The sequence below is a fragment of the Eretmochelys imbricata genome, chromosome 2 (assembly GCF_965152235.1).
Source record: "Eretmochelys imbricata isolate rEreImb1 chromosome 2, rEreImb1.hap1, whole genome shotgun sequence".
NCBI classification, from domain to species: domain Eukaryota; kingdom Metazoa; phylum Chordata; order Testudines; family Cheloniidae; genus Eretmochelys; species Eretmochelys imbricata.
The window spans coordinates 806,014-832,329 of NC_135573.1; the positions used below are offsets into that span (position 1 = coordinate 806,014).

The 26,316-nt window shown below is 52.5% G+C and overlaps 1 protein-coding gene and 1 long non-coding RNA gene across 9 annotated transcripts in view; one reads left to right on the forward strand and one right to left on the reverse strand.

The window, feature by feature from the left end:
* NRBP2 (nuclear receptor binding protein 2) overlaps positions 1 to 26,316 on the reverse strand; it is a 56,774-nt gene that overhangs the window by 13,599 nt on the left and 16,859 nt on the right. For 7 of the 8 annotated variants that reach the window (XR_013345054.1, XR_013345055.1, XR_013345056.1 and 4 more), the window contains exons 2-10: positions 22,175 to 22,297; positions 21,617 to 21,718; positions 21,269 to 21,358; positions 20,135 to 20,175; positions 19,946 to 20,040; positions 17,040 to 17,063; positions 5,320 to 5,403; positions 4,992 to 5,047; positions 1,910 to 2,005 (exon numbers count right to left, since the gene is read on the reverse strand). Coding sequence is in view for 5 of the 8 variants with exons in the window: in XM_077809588.1 (XP_077665714.1) it covers positions 1,910 to 2,005; positions 4,992 to 5,047; positions 5,320 to 5,403; positions 17,040 to 17,063; positions 19,946 to 20,040; positions 20,135 to 20,175; positions 21,269 to 21,358; positions 21,617 to 21,718; positions 22,175 to 22,297 (711 nt within the window). In the remaining 3 variants the exon portion in view is untranslated. The remainder of the gene's footprint in view (positions 1 to 1,909; positions 2,006 to 4,991; positions 5,048 to 5,319; positions 5,404 to 17,039; positions 17,064 to 19,945; positions 20,041 to 20,134; positions 20,176 to 21,268; positions 21,359 to 21,616; positions 21,719 to 22,174; positions 22,298 to 26,316) is intronic. The other variant, XM_077809590.1, reaches the window with a different exon arrangement.
* The window catches only part of LOC144260817 (uncharacterized), a 142,946-nt gene continuing 141,680 nt past the window's right edge, over positions 25,051 to 26,316 (forward strand). The window contains exon 1 of the long non-coding RNA XR_013345057.1: positions 25,051 to 25,492. This is a non-coding gene — a long non-coding RNA (uncharacterized LOC144260817). The remainder of the gene's footprint in view (positions 25,493 to 26,316) is intronic.

Consider the following 26,316-nt stretch of genomic DNA (forward strand, 5'->3'; position numbering starts at 1 on the left):
ATTATTGCATTTTCTCCCTTTGTAGCCTTTCTGATCTCCCTGAGCATTTCACAATCACCCTCACCATTCTGGCCACGTAGTCGGTAGTATATTCCTTCTGCTATACTCTTATTATTCAAACATGGAATTTCTATCCATTGAGATTCTATGGTATAGTTTGATTCACTAAAGATTTTTACTAATTTGACTCCATGCTTTCTCCACGCCCCCACCAGCACAACCTACTCTGTCATTCCTGTATATTTTGTACCCTGGTATTACCGTGCTCAACTGGAATATTGTGTCCAGTTCTGGGCACCATATTTCAGGAAAGATGTGGCCAAATTGGAAAAAATCCAGAGAAGAAACAAAAATGACCACAGGTCTAGAAAACATGACCTATGACGGAACACTGAAAAAATTGGGTTTGTTTAGTCTGGAGAAAAGAAGACTGAGAGGGGACATGAGAACAGTTTTCAAGTACATAAAAGGTTGATATACGGAGGAGGGAGAAAAAATTGTTCTCCTTAACCTCTGAGAATAGGACAAGAAACAATGGGCTTAAATGCAGCAAGGTTGGACATTATGAAAAACTTTCTAACTGTCAGGGAAGTTAAGCACTGGAATAAATTGCCCAGGGATCTTAGGGAATCTCCATCATGGGAGGTTTTTAAAAGCAGGTTAGACAGACGCCTGTCAGGGATGGTCTAGATAATACTTAATCCTGCCATGACTGTGGGGGACCGGACTAGATGACCTCTCGAGGTCCCTTCCAGTCCTGCGATTCTATGTCCAATGAAGTGGGTTTTAGCCCATGAAAGCTTATGCTCAAATACATTTGTTAGTCTCTGAGGTGCCACAAGTCCTCCTGTTCTTTTTGCGGATACGGACTAACACAGCTGCTACTCTGAAATATGTCCCATTGATTATCCTCGTTCCACCAAGTTTCTGTGATGGCTTTTGTATCAATATTCTCATTTAATACCAGGCACTTTAGTTCACCCATCTTAGTATTTAGACTTCTACCATTTATATATTTTGTCAATATTCATGTGTTACATTTAAATGTGATACTTGTATGTTTGACTGTTCCTCACTAGCTCCTGCCTGGACTTTACCAACTTCTTTCCTATACTCTTTTCTAGGATACAGGGTTTCCCCTTTGATAAACTCATCCCTAAGAGATGTCTCTGCTTGAACTGCATGCTCCTCTGCGCCTATCAGCTTTCCTCCTGTCCTTAATTTAAAACATCCTCTCCAACCTTTTTAATTTTACGTGCCAGCAATCTGGTTCCATTTTGGTTTATGTGGAGCCCATCCTTCCTGTATAGGCTCCTCCTTTCCCAAAACGTTCCCCAGTTCCTAATAAACCTAAAACCCTCCTCCCTGCACCAATGTCTCATCCGTGCATTGAGACCCTGCAGTTCTGCCTGCCTAATGGCCCTGTGCGTGGAACTGGAAGCATTTCAGGTCCTGGGCTTTAATCTCTTATCTAGCATCCTAAAGTTGGTCTCCAGCATCTCTCTCCTAGCCTTCAGGACCTGCCACACCGAGCTTGGGGACTCTATATATAATCTCCCTCCATTCAGAGGGTTGGGCTGTAGGGAGATTGGGGCAATGTGGGGACCTGAGCCCCATGGACCCTTAGAAGGAGACTGCAGTGGGGATTGGGAGCCCCATAGTTCCTGAGAGGGAGATTTGGACTGCGAGGGCGTGTGGGGGATTCCCAAGCTCTGCAGAGCCTGAGAAGGAAACTGAGGTGGGGGGAGCCCCAAGTACTGTATGTGTAAGATGGAGGGTTGGGGAGCCCCAAGCCCCATAACAGGTGACTGGGGGGAGCCCTGAGCCCATCAGCATGTGGGGCGTTGTGGCCAGGACTCTTTGCAATGTCCTTGGTGTTCCCTGGTGGGGCTCAGCCCGCCTTGCTCACCCGCATGTTGGGATCATCCAAGGAGTGCCTTGCCCGAGCAATCGCCTCCTCTGAGACTCGGCTGTCCCCATTGGGCTGGATCTCCAGCACCGCCATCTGCCGGGGAGATCAGAGCTTAGCCCCCGCCCCAACACGGATCCCCAGCCAGGCTGGCCAAGCCGCAGCCCCTCTGCTCTCACAAGGGAGCTCCTACTCAAGACATTCTCAGGGCAGGGGGACGGTGCTCTGGTGCCCCTCTGGTGGGATGGGAACAGGTGTCAGGCCAGGCCAGTGACGGTCTCTCAGGCTGGACGTCTGGGTTCCCCCTAGCTCCACACAAGCTGTAGTCATAATGAACAGGTCGGATTATGAATAGGAGGCTGCCAGGCAGCTCTCCAACACCACATTCTACAGGCCACTATCCTCCAATCTCATTGAGGAGTACCAAAAGAAACTACACCATCTGCTCAAGAAACTCCCTGCTACAGCACGGGAACAAATCTACACAGACACACTCCCAGAGCCCCGACCAGGTGTATTCTGTCTGCTACCCAGGATCCATAAACCTGGAAACCCTGGGCGCCCCATCATCTCAGGCATTGGCACCCTGACAGCAGGATTATCTGGCTATTTGGACTCTCTCTTCAGACCCCACACTACCAGCACTCCCAGCTACCTTCGAGACACCACAGACTTCCTGAGGCAACTACAATGCATTGGTGATCTTCCTGAAAACACCATCCTGGCCACCATGGATGTAGAAGCCCTCTACACCAACATTCCACACAAAGATGGACTACAAGCCGTCAGGAATGGTATCCCCGATAATGTCACGGCAAACCTGGTGGCTGAACTTTGTGACTTTGTCCTTACCCATAACTATTTCACATTTGGGGACAATGTATACCTTCAAACCAGCGGCACTGCTATGGGTACCCACAGGGCCCCACAGTATGCCAACATTTTTATGGCTGACTTAGAACAACACTTCCTCAGCTCTCGTCCCCTAACGCCCCTACTCTACTTGCGCTACATTGATGACATCATCATCATATGAACCCATGGAAAAGAAGCCCTTGAGGAATTCCACCGGGATTTCAACAATTTCCACCACACCATCAACCTCAGACTGGACCACAGTGCAAATAAGTGATAGTCACATAAACACCACCCTATACCAGAAACCTACTGACCGCTCTACTTACCTACATGCCTCCAGCTTTCATCCAGGACACATCACATGATCCATTGTCTACAGCCAAGCTCTATGATACAACCGCATTTGCTCCAATCCCTCAGACAGAGATAAACACCTACAAGATCTCTATCAAGCATTCTTACAACTACAATACCTACCTGGGGAAGTGAGGAAACAGACTGACAGAACGAGATGGGCACCCAGAAGTCACCTACTACAAGTCAGGCCCAACGAGGAAAATAACAGAACACCACTGGCCATCACATACTGCCCCCAGCTAAAACCTCTCCAACACATTATCAACGATCTACAACCTATTCTGGAAAATGATCACTCACTCTCACAGTCCTTGGGAGACAGGCCAGTCCTCCCTTACAGGCAGCCCCCCAACCTGAAGCAAATACTCACCAGCAACCAAATACCACACCACAGAAACACTAACCCAGGAACAAATCCCTATAACAAACACCGCTGCCTACTCTGTCCCCATATCTACTCTAGTGACACCATCAGAGGACCCAAACACATCAGCCACACCAGCAGGGGCTCGTTCACCTGCACGTCTACTAATGTGATAGATGCCATCATGTGCCAGCAATGCCCCTCTGCCATATACATTGGCCAAACCGGACAGTCTCTATGCAAAAGAATAAATGGGGACAAATCAGACATCAGGAACGGTAACATACAAAAGCCAGTCGGAGAACACTTCAATCTCCCTGGACATTCAATAACAGATTGAAAAGTAGCCATCCTTCAACAAAAAAACTTCAAAAACAGACTTCAAAGAGAAACTGCAGAGCTACAATTCATTTGCAAACTTAACACCATCAATTTGGGCTTGACCAGAGACTGGGCGTGGCTGGCTCACTACAAACACAATTTTCCCTCTCTTGGTATTGACACCTCCTCATCAATTATTGGGAGTGGACCACATCCACCCTGACCGAATTGGCCCTGTCAATACTGGTTCTCCACTTGTAGGATAACTCCCTTCTCTTCATGTGTCAGTATATCTGTGCCTGCATCTGTAATTTTCACTCCATGCATCTGAAGAAGTGGGGTTTTACCCACGAAAGCTTATGCCCAAATAAATCTGTTAGTCTTAACGGTGCCACCGGACTCCTGGTTGTTTCTGTGGCTACAGACTAACACAGCGACCCCCTATTACTATTTCCAGTCAGGGCTCCGGGTCCTCTCTCCACCCCATTGTGGGGAGGATGACGCGCTCGATCTGTTCCTGAAGCTGGTGTGTGGATCCTGCCCAGTGGGGCTGGGGTCAGGGGGTGGGGCTGCAGTGGGAGGCACTTGCAGCCCTGCTCCCTGGGGCCCCGAGCTCACCAGTACAGGTTGCAGTGGACAGCCACTCCCTGGGTACATCCCCTGGTGGGTGCAGCAGTGCAAGTCCCCCTGGTGAGCAGCTTCTCCCACTGGCCAAGGGAAACCTCACACCCATGTGTGTAACAGGCCCTAAGGGGTAAGACCAGTATCAACCGTGCCCTCGGGCCAGGCAGGGCCTCAGTCTGGACAGAGATGGCTGAGGGAGGCGTCTCACTCTGAGAAGGGGAGTCATAAGTGGGTGGGGCCAGTTCTCCCACCGCTCCCCAGGGCGGGTAGCCGGGACAGCAGGAAATGGTCACCCCAGGAGCAGAGCCTCCATCACAGCCACGGGGGATGGCAGGTCCACAGAGCCTTCATCAGAGAAGAGAGGGCACAGAGCTGCCCTCACAGGGGCAAGTGGAGGGCACCCAGACTCCATTCGACAGGGAGCTCCTGGACTGAGCTGAGATCCCCTTCTTCCTGAAGGGTCAGGGGAATGAATTCACTCTGCCCCAAGCAAGGGAGAACTAGACAACCCTTCGGGGACTTCCTGGGATCTGTAGGGGGGGTCTTCTGGCTCCCTACCTCCAGGGCGCACATTCCAAAGGAGAAAATGTCCACAGCTGTCCCATCAGCTACATCTGTAAAACCAAACCAGAAACAAACCAGACTGGTGTTCCAAGCCACCACCGCTGCTGGGAACACCCCAATACACACCTGCCCTGTGCCACACACACACACATACCCCTGCCCCATGCATCAGCATGCCTCCCACATCTTCCCCATTTCCCCCTCCGCCATGAATCTGCCCCATGGTCCCCTTTTACACCCTACACACCTGTCCCATGCCCCTCCCCAATACCTACTCCATGCCACCCCTCTGCCCTCTACTGCAGAGGGGATCTGAACTTACGGCCATACTCCGGGGGGAAGAAATGCAAGTTGCGCTGCTCCTCTCTCTCGATCCTGATGGGGCTTCGGAGGTCATCAGGGATGGCTGCATGAGGAGGACAGAGTGTTCGGCGTAAGAAACCCCTAGCCCACAGCTTGTCCCCCAAGCTGTATTCAAAGATCTAGATACAGGGAAAGAACAGGAGACTGCAGGGGTCTCTGCATTTGCTCCTCACTGCAGCCTGCCCAGCTCCCAGGCAGCCAGAGCCCCCACGGCTCCTGCTCCCTTGGAGAGATTCCTCTCCCGTAACTGCAGGGGCAGAAAGGTCCATGACAGGCAAACCAACTCTCACAAGGAAGAAGATCTGTCCCAAAGGCCTTCAGAGACGTCCCTCCACACACAGTATCAGTACAGGCCCCTCTTGTCTATTGTGCTTAATGGACCTAAATACTTAACCCCAATTGTAAGATCAAATGCAAAAGATACGTGCCAGTTCAGAAAATGTCACAATAACCCACTGTGACATTCTGTATCTTGGGGGAGCGTGCTGTAACCCCCATAGTCCTCATTTTCAAATAATCATGATCTTATGTATAAAGCAGGCCTTGTAAGGTCTCAGGGGAAAGGTTATGATCTGCTGGAAGTCATTTCTCTGTCCATAGATGTGTGTCATTCATGCATATTGTGACAGGGTCGGGCCGGGTGGCTACAGGAGAGTAATAGAAGGCAGATATATTAGCCCCAGGTTAAGTAGGTCCCTTTTCCCTGGGTAAGGTAACAGGGAAGGTTCCAGAACAATCAGGAACCTTCTGGAGACAAGACAGACAGGCTGATTAGAACACCTGCAGCCAATCAAGAAGCTGCTAGAATCAATTAAGGCAGGCTAATCAGGGCACCTGGGTTTAGAAAGGAGCTCACTTCAGTTTGTGGTGCGCGTGTAAGGAGCTGGTAGCAAGAGGCACTAGGACCTAGAGTGAGAATGCGGACTGTTGGAGGACTGAGGTGTACAAGCATTATCAGACACCAGGAGGAAGGTCCTATGGTGAGAATAAAGAAGGTGTTGGGAGGAGGCCATGGGGAAGTAGCCCAGGGAGTTGTAGCTGTCACACAACTGTTCCAGGAGGCACTCTAGACAGCTGCATTCCACAGGGCCCTGGGCTGGAACCTGGAGTAGAGGGCGGGCCTGGGTCCCCCCAAACCTCCCAACTCCTGGTCAGACAGAGGAGGAGTCGACCTGGACTGTGGGTTCATGAAAACAGCCAAGCTGAGGGCTGCTGAGAATCTCCAAGGCGAGCAAAGCCGCCAGTAAGTGCAAGACCCACCAAGGTAGAGGAGGAACTTTGTCACAATATGAAGTTATGAGATTGTGTTGTATGGTGGTCACTAAAACATGCTGTAAGTTGGGGAATCAGGCAGATATTAGCTCCCCAGGGGCAACAGCAAGAAAAGTCACCAATACCTGGGCAGGGTGTCAATCAACCCACCAAGAGCCATTGTCCAGCAAGGGAGTGACAATGCAGTGACTCACCTGCGTAAGGTCACACCAGGGGAATTGCTCAACCTTGCTGGGAGAGACTCAGGCTACGTCTACACTAGAAACTTCAAAGCACAGTCACGGGAGCGCTCCCACAGCAGTGTTTTGAAGTATGAGTGTGGTCACACGCAAGCACTGGGAGAGAGCTCTCCCAGCGTGCCTGGTAATACACCTCCACGAGGGGAATAGCTCCCAGTACTCAGAGCTTATCCACACTAGCAATTTAAAGCGTTCCAACTTGCTGCACTCGGGGGGGGGGTGATTTTTCACACCCCTGAGCCAGCAAGTTAGAGCACTATAAAATTTAAGTATAGACAAGTCCTAAGTAATGCTCACCTGACACTCAAGGGGCGGGGGTGGGCAAAGCCAAGAGGGAAGAAAGGACCTGATAAAAGGGAGAGACATTTGGCATCTTCTCTCTCTCTTCCACCTACATCTACAGATACCACACCAAGTGACTGAAGTGCTGATCAAAGGGGAGAATTGGAGTTGCAACTAGCAAGGGATGTAGATGTAGGTGGAAGAGAGAGAGAGAGAGAGGATGGCAAATGTCTCTCCCTTTTATCAGGTCCTTTCTTCCCTCTTGGCTTTGCCCACCCCCCCTTCAGTGTCAGGTGAGCATTACTTAGGACTTGTCTACACTTACATTTTATAGTGCTCTAACTTACTGGCCCTCAGCAAGTTTGCAGATGACAATAAACTGGGAGGAGTGGTAGATACATTGGAGGGTAAGGATAGGGGCCAAAGGGACTGAGACAAATTAGAGAATTGGGCCAAAAGAAATCTGATGAGGTTCAACAAGGACAAGTGCAGAGTCCTGCACTTAGGAACGGAAGAATCCCATGCAGCGCTACAGACTAGGGACCGAGTGGCTCGGCAGCAGTTCTGCAGAAAAGGACCTAGGGGTTACAGTGGACGAGAAGCTGGATAGGAGTCAACAGTGTGCCCTTGTTGCCAAGAAGGCCAATGGCATTTTGAGCTGTATAAATAGGAGCATTGCCAGCAGATTGAGGGACGTGATTGTTCCCCTCTATTCGACACTGGTGAGGCCTCATCTGGAGTACTGTGTCCAGTTTTGGGCCCCACACTACAAGAAGGATGTGAAAAAATTGTAAAGCGTCCAGCAGAGGGCAACAAAAATGATTAGGGGATTGGAACACATGATTTAAGAGGAGAGGCTGAGGGAACTGGGATTATTTAGTCTGCGGAAGAGAAGAATGAGGGGGGATTTGATAGCTGCTTTCAACTACCTGAAAGGGGGTTCCAAAGAGGATGGATCTAGGCTGTTCTCAGTGGTAGCACATGACAGAACAAGAAGCAATTGTCTCAAGTTGCAGTGGTGGAGGTTTAGGTTGGATATTAGGAAAAACTTTTTCACTAGGAGGGTGGTGAAGCACTGGACTAGGTTACCTAGGGAGGTGGTGGAATCTCCTTCCTTTGAGGTTTTTAAGGTCAGGCTTGACAAAGCCTGGCTGGGATGATTTAGTTGGTGATTGGTCCTGCTTTGAGCAGGGGGTTGGACTAGATGACCTCCTGAGGTCCCTTCCAACCCTGATATTCTATGATTCTATGATTCTAAGAGCAATCAGCCAGCCTGTGGTGGGAAGCATCGGAGTTTGTAAGGGCACTGAAAGTGTTACCATCAGCTTAGAATGCGTTTTGCTTTTATTTCAATTGACCAAATCTGACTTGTTGTGCTTTGACTTATAATCACTTAAAATCTATATTTATAGTTAATAAATGTGCTTGTTTATTCTACCTGAAGCAGGGCATTTGGTTTGAAGTGTATCAGCGGTTGCCCTTGGGACAACAAGCCTGGTACATATCAATTTCTTTGTTAAATTGATTAACTCATATAAGCTTGCAGCATCCAGTGGGCATAACTGGACACTGCAAGATGGAGGTTCCTAGGGTTGTGTCTGGGACTGGAGATATTGGCTAGTGTCATTCGCTTGCAAGTAGCTGGGAGCAGCTTACATGCCAGAGGCTGTGCATGAACAGCCCAGGAGTGGAGGTTCTCACAGCAGTGCATGGTAAGGCTGGCCCCAGAGTCAAGGATTGGAGTGGCCTAGCAGATCACCGGTCCAGATAACACCAGAGGGGAACGTCACAGTGGCGCAGCGAGCAGGGTATATGTGCAGCTTGTTACTCCAAGTGAGGTTCACACTTTAAGCACTGATATTTGTGATTGTAAGTGAGTCTTAAGTGCAGTGGCTAAGAACAGTCAGGAGGAGGTCACAGTTTTGTTATTTTCTGTTTGTGTATTTCGGGTGAGGGAAATAAGCATAAGAAAGCAGAAAAATGACTACCAGTGAGGCAGCTACAAAACTAGAGCTGGCCAGACTGGAAGCAGAAGAGAACGCAAAGGACCGCGAGTTTCAAATGTGGCAGGCAGAAATGAGGCTCAAAGAAGAGGAGGCTGCACACAGAAGAGCCATGGAAGAAAAAGAGCATGAAGAAAGAGTAAGAGAGCGGGAAGAAAGAGAAAGAGAGAGAGTGAAAACACCAACTGGACCTGCTAGAGAAGCAGAACCAGAGCTCCCTGACCCCAATGACTCCCATCACTGCAAAAATCCACAAATGGGAACACTTATGTAGGGGCAAGGTTGCGGAAGATTGGCGAGGAGCTAAGTGGTGGACTGAGTATGTGACTGGATGTAAGCAGAGGATGCAGGTAGTTTCAATGAACTTTGTCCGACAGATCCTGCCAAAAGACATTGTAGCATAGCTCAGCATATTTTTGCCTGTAAACGAGTCAGTTTATGTAATAAGCATAAATCGTACATATAAGAATGTAGCCAGCTGTTGACCCCATGTAGCCCTGAGATAAGAGCAGAGAATATAGCGCTGCAGAGGACTCCCCCCCGGCGGAGTCCTGCCTGGTCAGCTGTCCCGAACAGCCAGAGTCCCCTGCAGCCCCTCTGCGCATCCTAGGGGCTCCCCGCGCAGATTGGAGCGTAAGTTCTTCCTTCCTTCAATAAAGCATAGTTTACTATTCTTAGGCCTGAGTGTCCTCCTTTCACTGGTATCTTCCCCCCAGCCCTTGCGGGCACAACTTATGTCCTGCATACAGTGAAGAGGATGTTGTTGCTGAATATCTGACCACCATCGAAAGGCTGTGTGTAATACATGAAATCCCTGATGATGAGAGAGTTCCTACCCTGATTGCGAAATTAACTGGTAAAGCTCAAAACGTATTCAATGGAATGCCTACTGAAGATGCTTTAGACTGTTGTAAATTTAAAGATACTGTTTTGCGAAGTTTTCAGTTTACCCGTTAATCATATCGAGTTAAATTTAGGAATCTTAAGCATATTGGTATCAGTAATGGGGAGTATGTAAACAAAATGAAAGATTTGTTGGGAAAACGGGTGAGGGGTAAAGAGGTGGCAGGTTTGAGGGAATGCTGGATCTTGTTGCTCAAGAGCATTTCCTAGGTGTGTGTCAGGTGGATGTGAAGCAGTGTCTGTGGGACAAAGATGTAAAGTCTGGGGATGAGCTGGCCCTTTTAGCTGATGCCTTTGAACAGAATCAGGCATCTATTGAGGGCAGGCCACGGAAAAAGGGGTTTAAAACTGGTGGGAAGGGAGAATCCCATTTTATCCCTGGGAAGAGAGAAGGGGGCTGGAAGCCTAAACATTCCCTTCCCAAAAACACTTTTCTACTGGTAACTCCTATCCCAAATCTCCTGTAAAAGCAGAAGAGCCCAACAGGTGCTATCAGTGTAATTCCATTGATCACCTGAGAATAAATGCCCTGTTCTAGGAGGAAGCAGGCAACCAATAGAATCATAGAATCATAGAATCATAGAATATCAGGGTTGGAAGGGACCCCTGAAGGTCATCTAGTCCAACCCCCTGCTCGAAGCAGGACCAATTCCCAGTTAAATCATCCCAGCCAGGGCTTTGTCAAGCCTGACCTTAAAAACTTCCAAGGAAGGAGATTCCACCACCTCCCTAGGCAACGCATTCCAGTGTTTCACCACCCTCTTAGTGAAAAAGTTTTTCCTAATATCCAATCTAAACCTCCCCCACTGCAACTTGAAGCCATTACTCCTCGTTCTGTCATCTGCTACCATTGAGAACAGTCTAGAGCCATCCTCTTTGGAACCCCCTTTCAGGTAGTTGAAAGCAGCTATCAAATCCCCCCTCATTCTTCTCTTCTGCAGGCTAAACAATCCCAGCTCCCTCAGCCTCTCCTCATAAGTCATGTGTTCTAGACCCCTAATCATTTTTGTTGCCCTTCGCTGGACTCTCTCCAATTTATCCACATCCTTCCTGTAGTGTGGGGCCCAAAACTGGACACAGTACTCCAGATGAGGCCTCACCAATGTCGAATAGAGGGGGACGATCACGTCCCTCGATCTGCTCGCTATGCCCCTACGTATACATCCCAAAATGCCATTGGCCTTCTTGGCAACAAGGGCACACTGCTGACTCATATCCAGCTTCTCGTCCACTGTCACCCCTAGGTCCTTTTCCGCAGAACTGCTGCCTAGCCATTCGGTCCCTAGTCTGTAGCGGTGCATTGGATTCTTCCGTCCTAAGTGCAGGACCCTGCACTTATCCTTATTGAACCTCATCAGATTTCTTTTGGCCCAATCCTCCAATTTGTCTAGGTCCTTCTGTATCCTATCCCTCCCCTCCAGCGTATCTACCACTCCTCCCAGTTTAGTATCGTCCGCAAATTTGCTGAGAGTGCAATCCACACCATCCTCCAGATCATTTATGAAGATATTGAACAAAACCGGCCCCAGGACCGACCCCTGGGGCACTCCACTTGACACCGGCTGCCAACTAGACATGGAGCCATTGATCACTACCCATTGAGCCCGACAATCTAGCCAGCTTTCTACCCACCCTATAGTGCATTCATCCAGCCCATACTTCCTTAACTTGCTGACAAGAATACTGTGGGAGACCGTGTCAAAAGCTTTGCTAAAGTCAAGAAACAATACATCCACTGCTTTCCCTTCATCCACAGAACCAGTATCTCATGATAAAAGGCGATTAGATTAGTCAGGCATGACCTTCCCTTGGTGAATCCATGCTGGCTGTTCCTGATCACTGTCCTTTCATGCAAGTACTTCAAGATTGATTCTTTGAGGACCTGCTCCATGATTTTTCCAGGGACTGAGGTGAGGCTGACTGGCCTGTAGTTCCCAGGATCCTCCTTCTTCCCTTTTTTAAAGATTGGCACTACATTAGCCTTTTTCCAGTCATCCGGGACTTCCCCCGGTTCGCCACGAGTTTTCAAAGATAATGGCCAATGGCTCTGCAATCACAGCCGCCAATTCCTTCAGCACTCTCGGATGCAACTCGTCCGGCCCCATGGACTTGTGCACGTCCAGCTTTTCTAAATAGTCCCTAACCACCTCTATCTCCACAGAGGGCTGGGCCATCTCTTCCCCATTTGGTGATGCCCAGCGTAGCAGTCTGGGAGCTGTCCTTGTTAGTGAAAACAGAGCTCATCTGAGTTCTGCTGCCCTCACCACAGAACCCCCCAGACAATTGGAACCGATCATATGGTTGGTGAGGTTAGCTTTTGCAGAACCAGATATGGAGCATGTTAAGGCTGTCCAAATTAATGGCAGGGAGTACTTGGGGCAGAAGGGGCCCAGATCTCTCTGGTTAAGCAGAGTGTGGTCCCAAAGGCCAGTAAGTTGCCTGGCCAAATGGCAGAGATTGTGAGGCTGGGCGAAAGCAGATTCCTCATACCACTAGCTAAAATCCATGTGGTGTGGGAAGGTTTGGAAAGTGTTTTGACTGTGGGGGTAATGGAACATCTCCTATTCAACCTGCTCCTTGATTACGATTTTTTTCCGTGTAGCTCAGGTTAAAGTATTTGCCTGCAGCAGGAGGGAGTTTTATGCTGGGACCCCCGAGGGAAAGGGTAAGGTCTCAGGAACTGATAAGAGAATGGGAGAGAGTCTCCTTGATTCTTCTGCAGCTGGGCGAAGCCACATGCTTCCAGGTGGGAGGGTGAGACCAACTCCTGCACTGCAGCTGGAGGCAACACCACCTCAGGAAGGGATGGGGGTGTGATGCCTGCCAGGGAGAGAACTGTCCAGGTTAACTGCCAGCAGGTTGCAGCTGAACCAGAATTCTGCAGCTGAACAAAGGATAGAACCCTTCCCAGGGAGCACAGAGAAATGTGTCTTCGGAGGGAGCCCAGAGGAGGAAACTGTGGAAGGAATAGTGGGGGTACAGGAACGTCTCCTCCCTAGTCACTCAGGGCAGGATGCCCAGGACACTCGGAGGATGGCTGGCTCAGCGTCTGTGCACCCAGGCACTCAGCCTGTGACCCAGGTTTTGAGAGGGAACTGTGTAACTAACCTCGTGGAGGGGAGCAGTCACACCGCTGACTTCTGAGGGACAGAGAAAGGGTGGCGGAGGGCGCCCCAATCCAGGTCCCATTTTTCAGGATGCTATTTCTGATAAGTTTTTGGAAAGTAACTGTGTCTCCTTACATCAAGATGCAGCTCCAATGCCTGTGATAACAGAGGAGTTGGGACCAGGAAGTTGCCAGGGGGTCGTTTGTGAGAATACAAATAGCCCAACTGAGGGGGGGGGGTGTTTTCCCACAGGCTGGTGAGAGGCAGGGAGCAGTTATGGGAAAGCTGCTGGGAAAAGGTGAATCTGATCAAAGGTTAAACACTCCTAGCCCAGAGAGCACAGATCACAGCTCTCTAGGGGGAGGGGAGGACTCAGTGCTGGGAGGCGGAAACACAGGGTAACCCCTAAAGGGGAGCTGGATTTCTACATTTGTACAGTCCTGGGGTTGGGAGACCACTCCCCAAAGGTCCAGACAATGTGCAAGATCCCCTGAACACCTACATTGCTGGACCCAGAGGCACCAAAATTCCAGAAACATGATTAAATTAAGAGCCCACACAGAGGGGAACACTGGGGGGAAGGAAAAGCCAGTGACTGATTAAATGGGAGAGAGTCAAAGGACACCATGGGTAATGGACAAACTAAACTCAAACTACACTATCTGAACAGAGGGCGTGGTATCATAAAGATACTTGTAAATGCACATCTGAGATAGACATTTTAGTATTAATGTTAAGTTTTGGGGATAAGAATTTTGACACGGATGTTCAACCTTATGATAATACTACTTTTCAATTAATAGCTGTAAACAGGTTTAAAACTTATCATAGCAGAAAAACCTGGTTTGCTGTGTGTGAATGGGGAAACTGAGACATGCTGCCTCATGGCTTGATGGCTGGGTGCCAAGAGAACTATAACACAAACTGCCTTTGAGCTAGTCAGTGAGTAACCTGCTTCCAGTAAACTAAGGGGGAGGTGTGACATTATATACCTTGGGTGAGCGTGCTGTAACCCCCATAGTGCTCATTTTCATATAATCATGATCTTACATATAAAGCATGCCTTGTAAGGGATCAGGGGAAAGGTTATGATCTGCTGGAAGTCATTTCTCTGTCCATAGATGTGTATATCTTTAGTGCATATGAAGTTACTAAAACATGCTGTAAGTTAGGGAAATCAGCCAGATATTAGCTCCCCAGAGGCAACAGCAAGGAAAGTAACCAACGCCCGGACAGGGTGTGAAACAACCCATCCACAGCCCTTGTCCAGCAACGGAGCGACAATGCAATGACTCACCTGCATGAGGCCACACCAGGGGAATTGCTCAACCTTGCTTGGAGAGACTCAGTAATGCTCACCTGACTCTGAAAGGGGGGGAGGGTCAAAGCCAAGAGGGAAGAAAAGACCTGATAAAAGGGAGAGACATTTGCCATCCTCTCTCTCTCTTCCACCTACATCTACAGCCACCACCACCAAGCGACTGAAGCGCTGACCAAAGGGAAGAGCCTGGATGAAGAGCAACCAGCCAGCCTGTGGTGGGAAGCATCGGAGTTTGTAAGGGCACTGAAAGTGTTACCATCAGCTTAGAATGCGTTTTGCTTTTATTTCATTTGACCAAATCTGACTTGTTGTGCTTTGACTTATAATCACTTAAAATCTATCTTTATAGTTAATAAATTTGTTTGTTTATTCTACCTGAAGCAGGGCATTTGGTTTGAAGTGTATCAGAGGTTCCCCTTGGGACAACAAGCCTGGTACATATCAATTTCTTTGTTAAATTGATTAACTCATATAAGCTTGCAGCATTCAGTGGGCATAACTGGACACTGCAAGATGGAGGTTCCTAGGGTTGTGTCTGGGACCGGAGATATTGGCTAGTGTCATTTACTTGCAAGTAGCTGGGAACAGCTTACATGCCAGAGGCTGTGCGTGAACAGCCCAGGAGTGGAGGTTCTCACAGCAGAGCAGGTTAAGGCTGGCCCCAGAGTCAAGGATTGGAGTGGCCTAGCAGATCATCTGTCCAGATAACACCAGAGAGGAACGTGACATCCATCACTTTTTATCTACTTGGAAATTAACCATGGAAAACAAGTCGAATTGTTTTCAACAAATGAATGATATGAACAAGTGCAAGAGAATCAGACAGAAATTGGATTAGTCCAAACAAAAAGGACCCACTGATATGATTCAAGAATTGCTGAAATCATGCTTGCTAACAATAGAGGATGTGGAGCCAGAAATTAATGAACCAGAATTGGTGTGGTGGATATTAGGCCTAATTGGTGAACAAAATAATGAGGGGATGGGCTATGCCACCCCCTTTTTCCCTTTGGGGGGTTCTTAAAAGGAGATTTTGAAAAAAAAACCAAAAACCTCATCGCCCATCCCACCTAGTATCCCAGCTCATCTTGTCTCACCTAGGGTTTCTATATTTCAGGTTCCCAAGGGTAAAAAGGCCGCCCCCATTCCACCTCTTCCCCCAGTGACCCCGCACTCACCAGCAGCAGCGGGAAGCAGAGCAACGCGGCCCCAGCCTGCTCCATTCCACCAGCTCCCAGCCACGTCACTCTGCTTCCCGCCACCAGTGAGTGCAGGGAGGTTGGGGAAAGGATGCCCCCGGCACTCACCGGCGGCGGGAAGTGGAGCGCCGCAGCTGGGAGCTGGCGGAGTGGAGCGGGCTGGGGCCGGGCTGCTTTGCTTCCCGCCGCTGCTGGTGAGTGGGGGAGGGATCCCTTCCCCAAGCCCCCTCTCCCGAGCAACACAGCTGGGGCCAGGGCGAGGGAGGCGGAGCAGGCTGCTCCCGGTGCCCCGCTAATCCCCCGGGCCATTCTGGGCCTGTGGGGCCCCCAAAAGTGCCCCCTCACAGCTCCTGCCTCCCAGACCCTGGGCAGAGGGGAGGCCTGGGGCCCCACATAGCCCCCCAGCGAGGGAGGGGGCTGCATAGGGCACCCAAATGGCTAGGAACGGCCCTGGCCACAGCACTGTGTTGGCACCAAGCAATGACCTGTCCCCCAGCCTGCCCTGGATCAGGAGAAAAGACCCAGCCAAATGACATTTCTGACTGGTGGGAACCAGGGTCCAAGCACCAGGCTCTGTGGGCCACCCATGGCTGACCACCATCCCGAGTTAGTTCCACAGACATCAACAAAAGCCGGATTCCCCCCCTTTGCTATCATAGAATCATATCGAACCACAGGGTTAAAAGGGACTGCAGGGGTCACCCAGTCTAACCCCCTGCCACAGTGCAGCATTCGTTGGGTCTAAGCTATCCCAGACAGACGGCTCTCCAGCCTTCTTTTGAAAACCTCCAGCGAAAGAGCTTCCACAACCTCCCTTTCCTACTTCTCCTCCAACTTGTATCTGTCTGTCTGTTAGAAGCAGGAGAAGTGCATACCCTTCCCACATCAGGGCAGAGTAAAGTTAGCCCTTCCTTTTCATCAAGGAAAGATTATTCTGGAAATAAGACACTCTGATATTTTACTTCCAAAAGGAGAGAGACATTTGATTGTTTTGCATAATCACTCAATTTCAGCTTCAATATGAAATGCTTGTTTAAATTTCTTGTTCTTTCTTGTGTTTGACCAAATAAATGTTCAACTTTAGAATGAACACTTTTGGGTGTTTGGCAAGCAGCTGAGTAAAACCAAAGCCTCCGTAGAACTCCTCCCCCGAACCTGAATATCACTATTTTCATGTTGGACAGTGAAAAAGTTCATAAACACCTCTAACTCTTCTGGCCCTTGAGATTAATACAACATGTCCCACCTGTGGGGTCATGCCCCATCAGGGAGTCAGATTTGAGAAGAGGGACACTCAGGATCTAAAGCTGAAGGGATGGACGGGCTAGGAGAGATGACAGGGGAGATACTCACCATTTGCAAATACCCTGTGCCAGACTGCAGGGTGGGAGCAGGTCCAGACCAGGAAGAGCAGAGAGATGGCAGGAGGGGAGACAGGCGGAAGGGAGATGTTAACTCCAAATAATATCATTCAGTGATGCACCCAGGTCACCCCCCTCACCCACCCAGGGTGGAACCAGCCACCCACCCACCCTGCCTGCAGGTCACTCCCCTCACCCACCTGGGCCAGAGCCACCCACCCACCCTGCCTGCAGGTCACTGCCTTCACCTGCCCAGGCCAGAGCCAGCCAGCCAGCCACCCAGCTGCCTATGGGTCACTCCCCCACCACCACCTGGGGCAGAGCCATCTAACACACCTGCCTACAGAACACCCCATGCACCCACCTACCCGGCTTCCTGCTGGTCACACACCCCCACTCCTACCCGGGCCAGAGGTCCCCCCCCCCGACCTGTCTCCCTGTGGGTCACCTGTGACGGGGTCGTCACCTCACACAAGCCAGAAAAGACCAATTTACCTCACATGCTGGAGATGAAGCCCAGGATTATTAAGCTGATGTGAAAGCAGGAGGCAGCTGCAGAAAGGGAGTTGGTCAGGAGGAAGGGGGAAGTCCAGGGGAGAGATAGCCCTGGCCTCATGCCTTGAACTAGAGCAGTGTTTCTCCACCGGGAGGCCTGGGGGTGGCGGGAGAGGTTTGAGGAGCGGAGTCGCAAGCAGGGCTGGCATTAGGGGGTAGGAAGCAGGGCAATTGCCAGGGGCCCCATGCCACAGGGGGCCCTGCAAAGCTAACTTACAGGTTTCAGCCCGAAGCCCCAAGCTTAAGGTAGGGGGTAGCAATTTTTTTCTAGTAGGGGGTCACGAGTTTTTTTAAGTCCACAGGGGGTCGCCAGCACAAAATGATGAGAAACACTGAACTAGAGAATCTGGCAAGAGGTTGAGAGGGGAGAAGTAGCCGCAGGGAGCAAGGGAAGCTGCAGTGGCAAACCCCGAGATAGACCAGGAGATAGAGAGGTGGGGTAGGAAGGAGCTCAGGGAAACAGCAAGAAGGACTGAGACTGAGCAGACCTGGATTGCTAGTCAAAGAGTCCTGGGGCTGGAACCTGGAGTTGTGGGTGGGCCCAGGTTCCCCTACCAGCCAATGGGATACAACTGAGGTCTGTAAAATCACAAACAGCATATGGAGAAAGTGAACAAGGAAGTGTTATTCACCCTTTCGCATAACACAAGAACCTGGGGTCACCCAGTAAAATTAACAGGTTTAAAACAAACAATGTGTTTCTTCACACACCACACAGTCAAGCTGTGGAATTCGCTGCCAGGGGATATTGTGAAGGCCAAAAGTATAACTGGGTTCAAAAGAGAATTAGATAAATTCATGGAGGACAGGTCCATCAATGGTTATTAGCCAAGATGGGCAGGGATGCAACCCCATGCTCTGGGGTCTCTAAACCTCTGACTCCTAGAACTTGGGACTGTACCACAGGGAACGGATCACGTGGTACATTGTTCTCTTCACTCCCTCTGAAGCATCTGGCACTGGGCACTGTCAAAAGAGAAGATACTGGGCTAGATGGACCATTTGTCTGACTCACTGTGGCTATTCTTATGTTCTTGCCCAATATTTGCAGATGGATCATCCGCTACACTGCAGAAAAAGCAGGAAGAGTAGAGACAGCCTATTGAGTACCAGAATTAGGAACTGGTGTATTTAAAAGAATATCTGACTTTATAGCTGCCATGGCAGCGGAACCAGTAGCAATAATGTTGGCACTAATTTGTACATCCAGCAGCAGCAGCAGTTTTTCTGAGTAAGGGAATAAAAAGGATCAGAGGGGCAGCCGTGTTAGTCTGGGTCTGTAAAAGCGGCAAGAAGGGGGTGTTCACCCACGAAAGCTCCTGCTCCAATACGTCTGTTGGTCTAGAAGGTGCCACAGGACTCTCTGCCGGGATAAAAAGGGTGTCTCCGTATGTAGAAGTGATGTAATCAATTAAATGATATGCACCATGTAGCACTAGCCTGGATCCCAGTGTATGTCGAGGGAACGGGATGAAATGGCAGACAAAAGAGCTAGGCAAGCATGGTAAAAAATGGAAGGATTGCCATAGAAATATTCTTGAATAAACAGGAATTTGAAAACTTAGGACAGGAAAATTTAAAAGAGGAATGGCCAAAAATTTGGATCAATGGGAAAAAAAGGCATAAGACTTTCTGAGTTGTGCCCTAGAGTTGAGGATAACAACACGCCTCAGGGTCTGGGCAGGAAAAATGAAGTAATTTTGTTTAGGGCACTACCTGGCCATTCTGGTTTAAACAAAAATTTTTTTTGAATACATGAAACACAAAGATGGACTATGGGAGCGCGGGAAGGGAGAGGAAACATCTGATCACCTGTTATGGTACGTCAGGGCTTTGAGAAAGAAAAGGAAAAGCTTTCTGAGAAATGTCAATGTCTTACAGAAAGAAGTTACATGAGGTTATTAAGTACAAATATCAGGAAATGGGGGGTAGCATGAGAAAGGCGGCGAGAGACACGGGGCGGAATGAGAGAATACAAACAGCTAGGTATTTAGTAACTGGAGTTGGTGGCAGCCAGTGACCACACAGCTAAGTCTGTTTCGCTGGCTGGGAAGCAGGGGCAGAGAAAGGAGGAAGCTGCAGAGAAGGGGCCTACAGGCACTTGCTAGGGAGAACAGGAGCTGTACAGGTACCAGGAGGAAGTCCAGGGTGAGTAAGCCATGGGGCCATGCCCTGGACTAGGGAGTCTGGCAAGAGGCCAGAGGGGTGAAGTAGCCACGGGAGCAAAGGTGCCTCAGAGCCACCCACTCAACCCCCTGAGTTCACATCTCTTAGCTGGGGGAAGCCTCTCCACAGTGACCATTCACCCTGGCAGCAGAGGGGAAGGGGCCCTCTGCCCGGTACCTGAGCCAATCTTTATGAGGCCGTTGTGCTGGATGAAGATAGTGTCACTCGTCAGGTTGCCGTGGATGATGGGCGGATCACAGGAATGCAGGAAGCTGTAGAAAGAGCAGAGCCCCCCCTTAAGTGTTACCAGTCTGCTGAGCACGAAGTGGCAAGCCAGGCAACAGCACGGGTGGGGAGGAGGCTCACCTGAGAGCAGAGAGGATCTGTGTGCACCAGCGCTTCCAGGCCTAGAGGAGAGATCAGAGCGCCCTGTCAGATAGGGAAGCCCCATCACAGCCTGCCTAGTCCCCAGAGAGGAGAGCAGGATCATTCCCTACAATCTGCTCCACAGGGCTTTGTGTGAACGTCCCCTGTGCAAGGCCCCCAGGCCCCTTCTCCCCCAGGGAGGGACCACTCGCTAGCAGCAGGGTCCCAGATATGGTCCCTTTGGAGAAGGCCTGTATCAATCAGGAGACCAGAGCACACAGATGGGCCACCTTAATCTCCCCTGCAGCAGCTACCTGAAAAAATCCTAGCTAGGTTGAGAACCTAGCAGGCGTGATTCTTACCTGTAGGAACTGGGGGCCTGGGACAGCACTCAGAGAAAACAAGGGGCTCAAAACCCATGTGACTTGGTTCTTCTTTGGCCCCATTGCCGGAGCATCACAGACCCCAGTGGATTTATCCTCACCCCTAGGGAGGTATTACCCCCATGTCGCAGGTTGGGAACTGAGGCACCGAGACAAGAGACTTGCCCATGCTCATGCAACAAGTCATTGCCACAGACGGAAACAGAACCCAGGGCTCCTGTGTCCCAGGCCAGTGCCATAACCACAAGCCGTTTTTCAGATTTGAAGGATTGGGGGTGGCCTCTTCCCTTTCCTGAAGTCTAAGGCTGTCTCCACGGGAAGGCTCCTGATTGAGAGTCCCCTCCCTACGGCATGACTCTGGGGTTGCTGAGTTCTGCTCTAGGAGGTGCCAGAGTTAGCAGTGGGTTGTCAGAGTCCTGGCTTTTATGGTTAGATCTTGCTCAGGTTGGACGATAATGCCCCTGGCTATGGGTCCAAAGACTTCACACTGTTGAGAGCCACAGATTCTGCTTAGGGACCCTGGATGTTCCTATCCCCAGATGCCCCTAGGGAAGCTCTGCTTTTAGTCCCCAGTTCTGATCAAGCTGCCACCCCCAGCAGCAAGCAGAGGGTTTGTGCTGCTCACAGGTTATCCCTACATGCCCATCTGTACCTGACGCCTGTTCCACAGAGGGGGTCTTCGCGTCAGGGGCCTGGGGCACTAAGCAACCTGCCCATTACAGACCCTCCCAGACAGGGTGAGGAATCCTACCCGAGTGTTCATGGCCTTGTGGTTTTTCTTGGTTTTCTTCAGGAACTGTTTCAGGCTCCCTGAGGACACGTATTCTGTGATGAAGATCACCTGGTGGAGGGGGAGGGAGGTGTCAGCTCAGCCACTGCCCCAGAGGGTCAGAACAGCCATTAGGTCCCAGGGCTTAAAAGCCGCACCCCTTGGCGCAGCGCTGCCCAGGGAAGAGAGCAGGAACCAGACCTGGATTTCCGTGCAGCGCTGGGAAGCGGGAGGAGGAGAAGCACCTGAGCCAGGATCCCCGTCCGGTAGGGCACTGGCATCCCCGCCCTCGGGAAGCTCCCCTGCCCCCTTGTCCCGGTACCCCCTTACCCGGGCCTTGGAGTCCTTCACATCCAGCCAGTATTTATGCAACTTCACAATATTGGGATGATCCACAACCACCAGCTGCTCAAACATGGTATTGATCTTCTCCTGTGGACAGAGGGCAAGGTGAGCAAGGGGGGCATCGGCTGGCATGTCAGGGTGGGGCAGAGGCCATGATGGGGAGTGAGCTTCAGGGCAGCAGTCTGGGGGTGCAGGGCACACCAGGACCTATCTGAGGGTGCACAGGGTACTGTGGGGCTGTCTGCAAAGGATAAGGGGAGGAGGTACAGGGCACTGTCTCAGAGACAAGGGGAGGAGCGACAGGAGAGCTGTCTCTGAGCATGCAGGAGGCATGGGGGACTGATCGCTGACGTTATGGAGGGACTGTCTTTTAGGGGAGGAGATGAGCAACATTTCAAGGAGAATGTACAGGCAGAAGGAACGTGAGCTGTAGCCAGCGGGGAGCTGCAGGTCTGGGGTTTCAGGGAACTGGTGAGTGGAGGAAGGGGCTTTTCCAGCCAGCTGTGTCCCCACAGGGCACGGGAGCAGGAAGGAGCCACTCACCTCGTGGGCCTTGAAGGCCTTCTTGTCTGTGAAGTGCAGCTCATTCCACACCACCTCTACGCCCTCCTCCGTGTCCATGGCCAGGAAGGTGCTCTGGATCCCTGGCATGTTCCCCTGGTTCACCTGCAAGGCACGCACACAGGGGATGAGACAGCAAGAGGCACTGGCTCGGGCCTATTCTAGCCAGGCCTTCAGGCCCCCAGCGTCTCGCCAGCACACAGAGCGAGCCGGGGAGAGGGGACGGGGGAGCCACAGCCTGGGGGCTACAGCCACAGCCCGAGGGGGCTACTGCCACAGCCCGGGGACTACAGCCACAGCCCGAAGGGCTACTGCCACACCCTGGATGCCACAGCCACAGCCCAGGGGCTACAGCCACAGCCCAGGGGCTACTGCCACAGCCCAGGGGCTACAGCCACAGCCCGAGGGGGCTACTGCCACAGCCCGGGGACTACAGCCACAGCCCGAAGGGCTACTGCCACACCCTGGATGCCACAGCCACAGCCCAGGGGCTACAGCCACAGCCCGAGGGGGCTACTGCCACAGCCCGGGGACTACAGCCACAGCCCGAAGGGGCTACTGCCACAGCCCGGGGACTAAAGCCACAGCCCGAAGGGCTACTGCCACACCCTGGATGCCACAGCCACAGCCCAGGGGCTACAGTCTCAGCCCGAGGGGGCTACAGCCACAGCCCAGGGGCTACAGCCACAGCCCGAAGGGCTACTGCCCCAGCCCGAGGGGGCTACTGCCACAGCCCGGGGACTAAAGCCACAGCCCGAAGGGCTACTGCCACACCCTGGATGCCACAGCCACAGCCCAGGGGCTACAGCCACAGCCCGAGGGGGCTACTGCCACAGCCTGGGGGCTACAGCCACAGCCCTAAGGGCTACTGCCACACCCTGGATGCCACAGCCACAGCCCAGGGGCTACAGCCACAGCCCAGGGGGCTACTGCCACAGCCCGGGGACTAAAGCCACAGCCCGAAGGGCTACTGCCACACCCTGGATGCCACAGCCACAGCCCAGGGGCTACAGCCACAGCCCAGGGGGCTACTGCCACAGCCCGGGGACTACAGCCACAGCCCGAGGGGGCTACAGCCACAGCCCGGGGGCTACAGCCACAGCCTGGGGGCTACAGCCACAGCCCAGGGGGCTACAGCCACAGCCTGGGGGCTACAGCCACAGCCCGAGGGGGCTACAGCCACAGCCTGGGGGCTACAGCCACAGCCCAGAGGGCTACAGCCACAGCCTGGGGGGGCTACAGCCACAGCCCGGGGGGGCTACAGCCACAGCCTGGGGGGGCTACAGCCACAGCCCTAAGGGCTACTGCCACAGCCCGAGGGGGCTACTGCCACAGCCCAGGGACTACAGCCACAGCCCGAGGGGGCTGCTGCCACACCCTGGGTGCCACAGCCACAGCCCAGGGGCTACAGCCACAGCCTGGGGGCTACAGCCACAGCCCAGGGGCTACAGCCACACCCTGGGTGCCACAGCCACAGCCCAGGGGCTACAGCCACAGCCTGGGGGCTACAGCCACAGCCCAGGGGCTACAGCCACAGCCTGGGGGCTACAGCCACAGCCCAGGGGCTACAGCCACAGCCTGGGGGCTACAGCCACAGCCCGGGGGGGCTACAGCCACAGCCTGGGGGCTACAGCCACAGCCCAGGGGCTACAGCCACAGCCTGGGGGCTACAGCCACAGCCCGGGGGCTACAGCCACAGCCCGAGGGGGCTACAGCCACAGCCTGGGGGCTACAGCCACAGCCCGGGTGCAGCCTCTGGCCAGCCTGTCCCCTGCAGAGGGAGATGCAGGCGCAGAAGGGAGGAATGACACAGCAGTCCTAGGAACTCATTAAGAAGGAACCATGGAGCTGGGCAGGCAGCCCATTGCCCCGCTCCTGTTACAGGCAGACAAAGCGCCTCTGTTATCCCCTAGGGTCTCACAGGCTCCATGTGCTTTACACAAAGACCAGCACAGAAACCCAGGAATGCTGCCAGTCAGCCTGGTCCCAGGGTCAGCTTCCTCCTCAGCCCACAGGCAGCAGGCAGAAGGGCACTGGAGAGCACAGCATGGAGGCTCCAAAACCTGGCAGGGGAAGGGTGGAGGATGCATGGACAGACACTGCCCTCTGGGCCTGAGCTGCTTGATCTAATCTCACGTCCTCCAACAGCAGCCAGAGCTCACTTGGAGGCTCAACCCCTGCTCTCCGCTGGGTGCTCTGGGTGATCACAGAGGGTCAGCTCCCAGGGGAGTCACAGGGGTTCGGCTGGGAGCACTAGGGGGAATGGGCAGGATGCCCTGTCTAGGGAAAGGCGGCAGGGGTGCTCTACCTCATCAGCACCTCCCCTGACTCATTCGAGGTGCCACGTTCATTCATACATTTGAACCTGGGATGAATAAACACAGAGCAAGCGACTCCCAGAAAATGGGGACGATGCCGGGAAGTAACAAAGGGAGATGGATGGAGGTGGTGAGGAGCTGTTCAACAGGAGCCATGCAGACTCGTACCAGGCAGCTTCCATCTGCGGGGGCAGGAATCTCCCAGTATCCACCCCCACACACACACACACCCCTTCCCAGCCAGTGCAGCTTGAGCAGCTTTGGGGATCCTAACAGAGGCTGTTCACAACTTGGGCTCAGAAAGTAAATGTGGGCCTGGCTCTGCCTGCATCCTAGCAGACAACCCTCCCTCGGTGACGGGGCCTGTCACACCAGAGCTGGCTCTGCCCTCATCCCAGTGTAAGCAGGGTCTGAAGGCGTTCTCCCCTGACAGCTAGCTGGGAGGGGGAGAGACTTCAGGAGCAAACGGTATTTACATGAACACACCTACTCTGCTTAGATATCCAACAGATAGAGCGGTGTTGGGTCACAGATCACTTTAGTACCGAATGCAGGGGTAGTGACATGCTGTTATCAATGTTGTTGTCTTTATTGTATGAATAAAGGGGAGCAGAACTGTGCTTAACCTGGCCCAAATGAGGGGGTCACCCTCAGCTGGAAGGACCTTGTTAGGCCTGGGGCTCAAATGCCAGAGCCCAGAGAAAGTAAAAGGGGAGGGGACAAGTATCTCAGCTAGGTGGTATGGACTCTCCCTAGGGGTCCCTAGTCTGGTTCCTCTGCACTGTTCAAAGATGGAGCTAAATAGAGCCTCATTAGGAGCCTTTTGTTATGTTAAGTGTTTAATAACAGCTGAAAACACTTGTGGTGGGGCAGGGTTTCTACCCAGCCTGCTGAGAGCTAAGAAATCACTGAGAGACTGATCTACAGCGGTAGCAGCAGAAGGTGACTGACGGCTGGCCAGCAGGCGCAGCCAGCAAAAGTGGTGAGCAGCGGCTGGCGGGGCGGCCGGGCGGCGAGGAGCAGCGGCTGGCGGGGCGGCCGGGCGGCGAGGAGCAGCGGCTGGCGGGGCGGCCGGGCGGCGAGGAGCAGCGGCTGGCGGGGCGGCCGGGCGGCGAGGAGCAGCGGCTGGCGGGGCGGCCGGGCGGCGAGGAGCAGCGGCTGGCGGGGTGGCCGGGCGGTGAGGAGCAGGGGGTGGCCGGGCGGCGAGGAGCAGCGGCTGGCGGGGTGGCCGGGCGGCGAGGAGCAGCGGCTGGCGGGGTGGCTGGGCGGCGAGGAGCAGCGGCTGGCGGGGTGGCTGGGCGGCGAGGAGCAGCGGCTGGCGGGGCGGCCGGGCGGCGAGGAGCAGCGGCTGGCGAGAAGCAGTGGCTGGCGGGGCACCGAACCAGAGCAAGTGCTCAGATGGTGGAGCAAGTCAGGTGCCTTCTTCCCGGATGGGAGGTGAACTCACACAGATGCACCTCTGCACCCTGGGTCCTCACTGACCAAGGACAGATACTGCGAGTGGGGTATGGTGAGAGAGCAGAGAGGGGCATGGTAAGGGAACTCAAGAACATGAGGCAGAAGAAGACTCTGCCTCATGCACTCTGCGGTGGTCGTCCTGCTCACAGTTTATGTTTATGAGTCCTGCTTAATGTTGGGTGACATCTCTCCTTTCATGAATGTTTCTTTTGTATGCTCAGACTCTGTGCTTGCAAGTGGGGACGTACTGCCTCTCAGAGGCACCCAGGGGTGGTGTGTAATTTTCCCAGGTTCCTGGGTGAGGGCTCGAGCCGGTTCTGTGTTTTATCGATGGAAAGGAACCCCTAG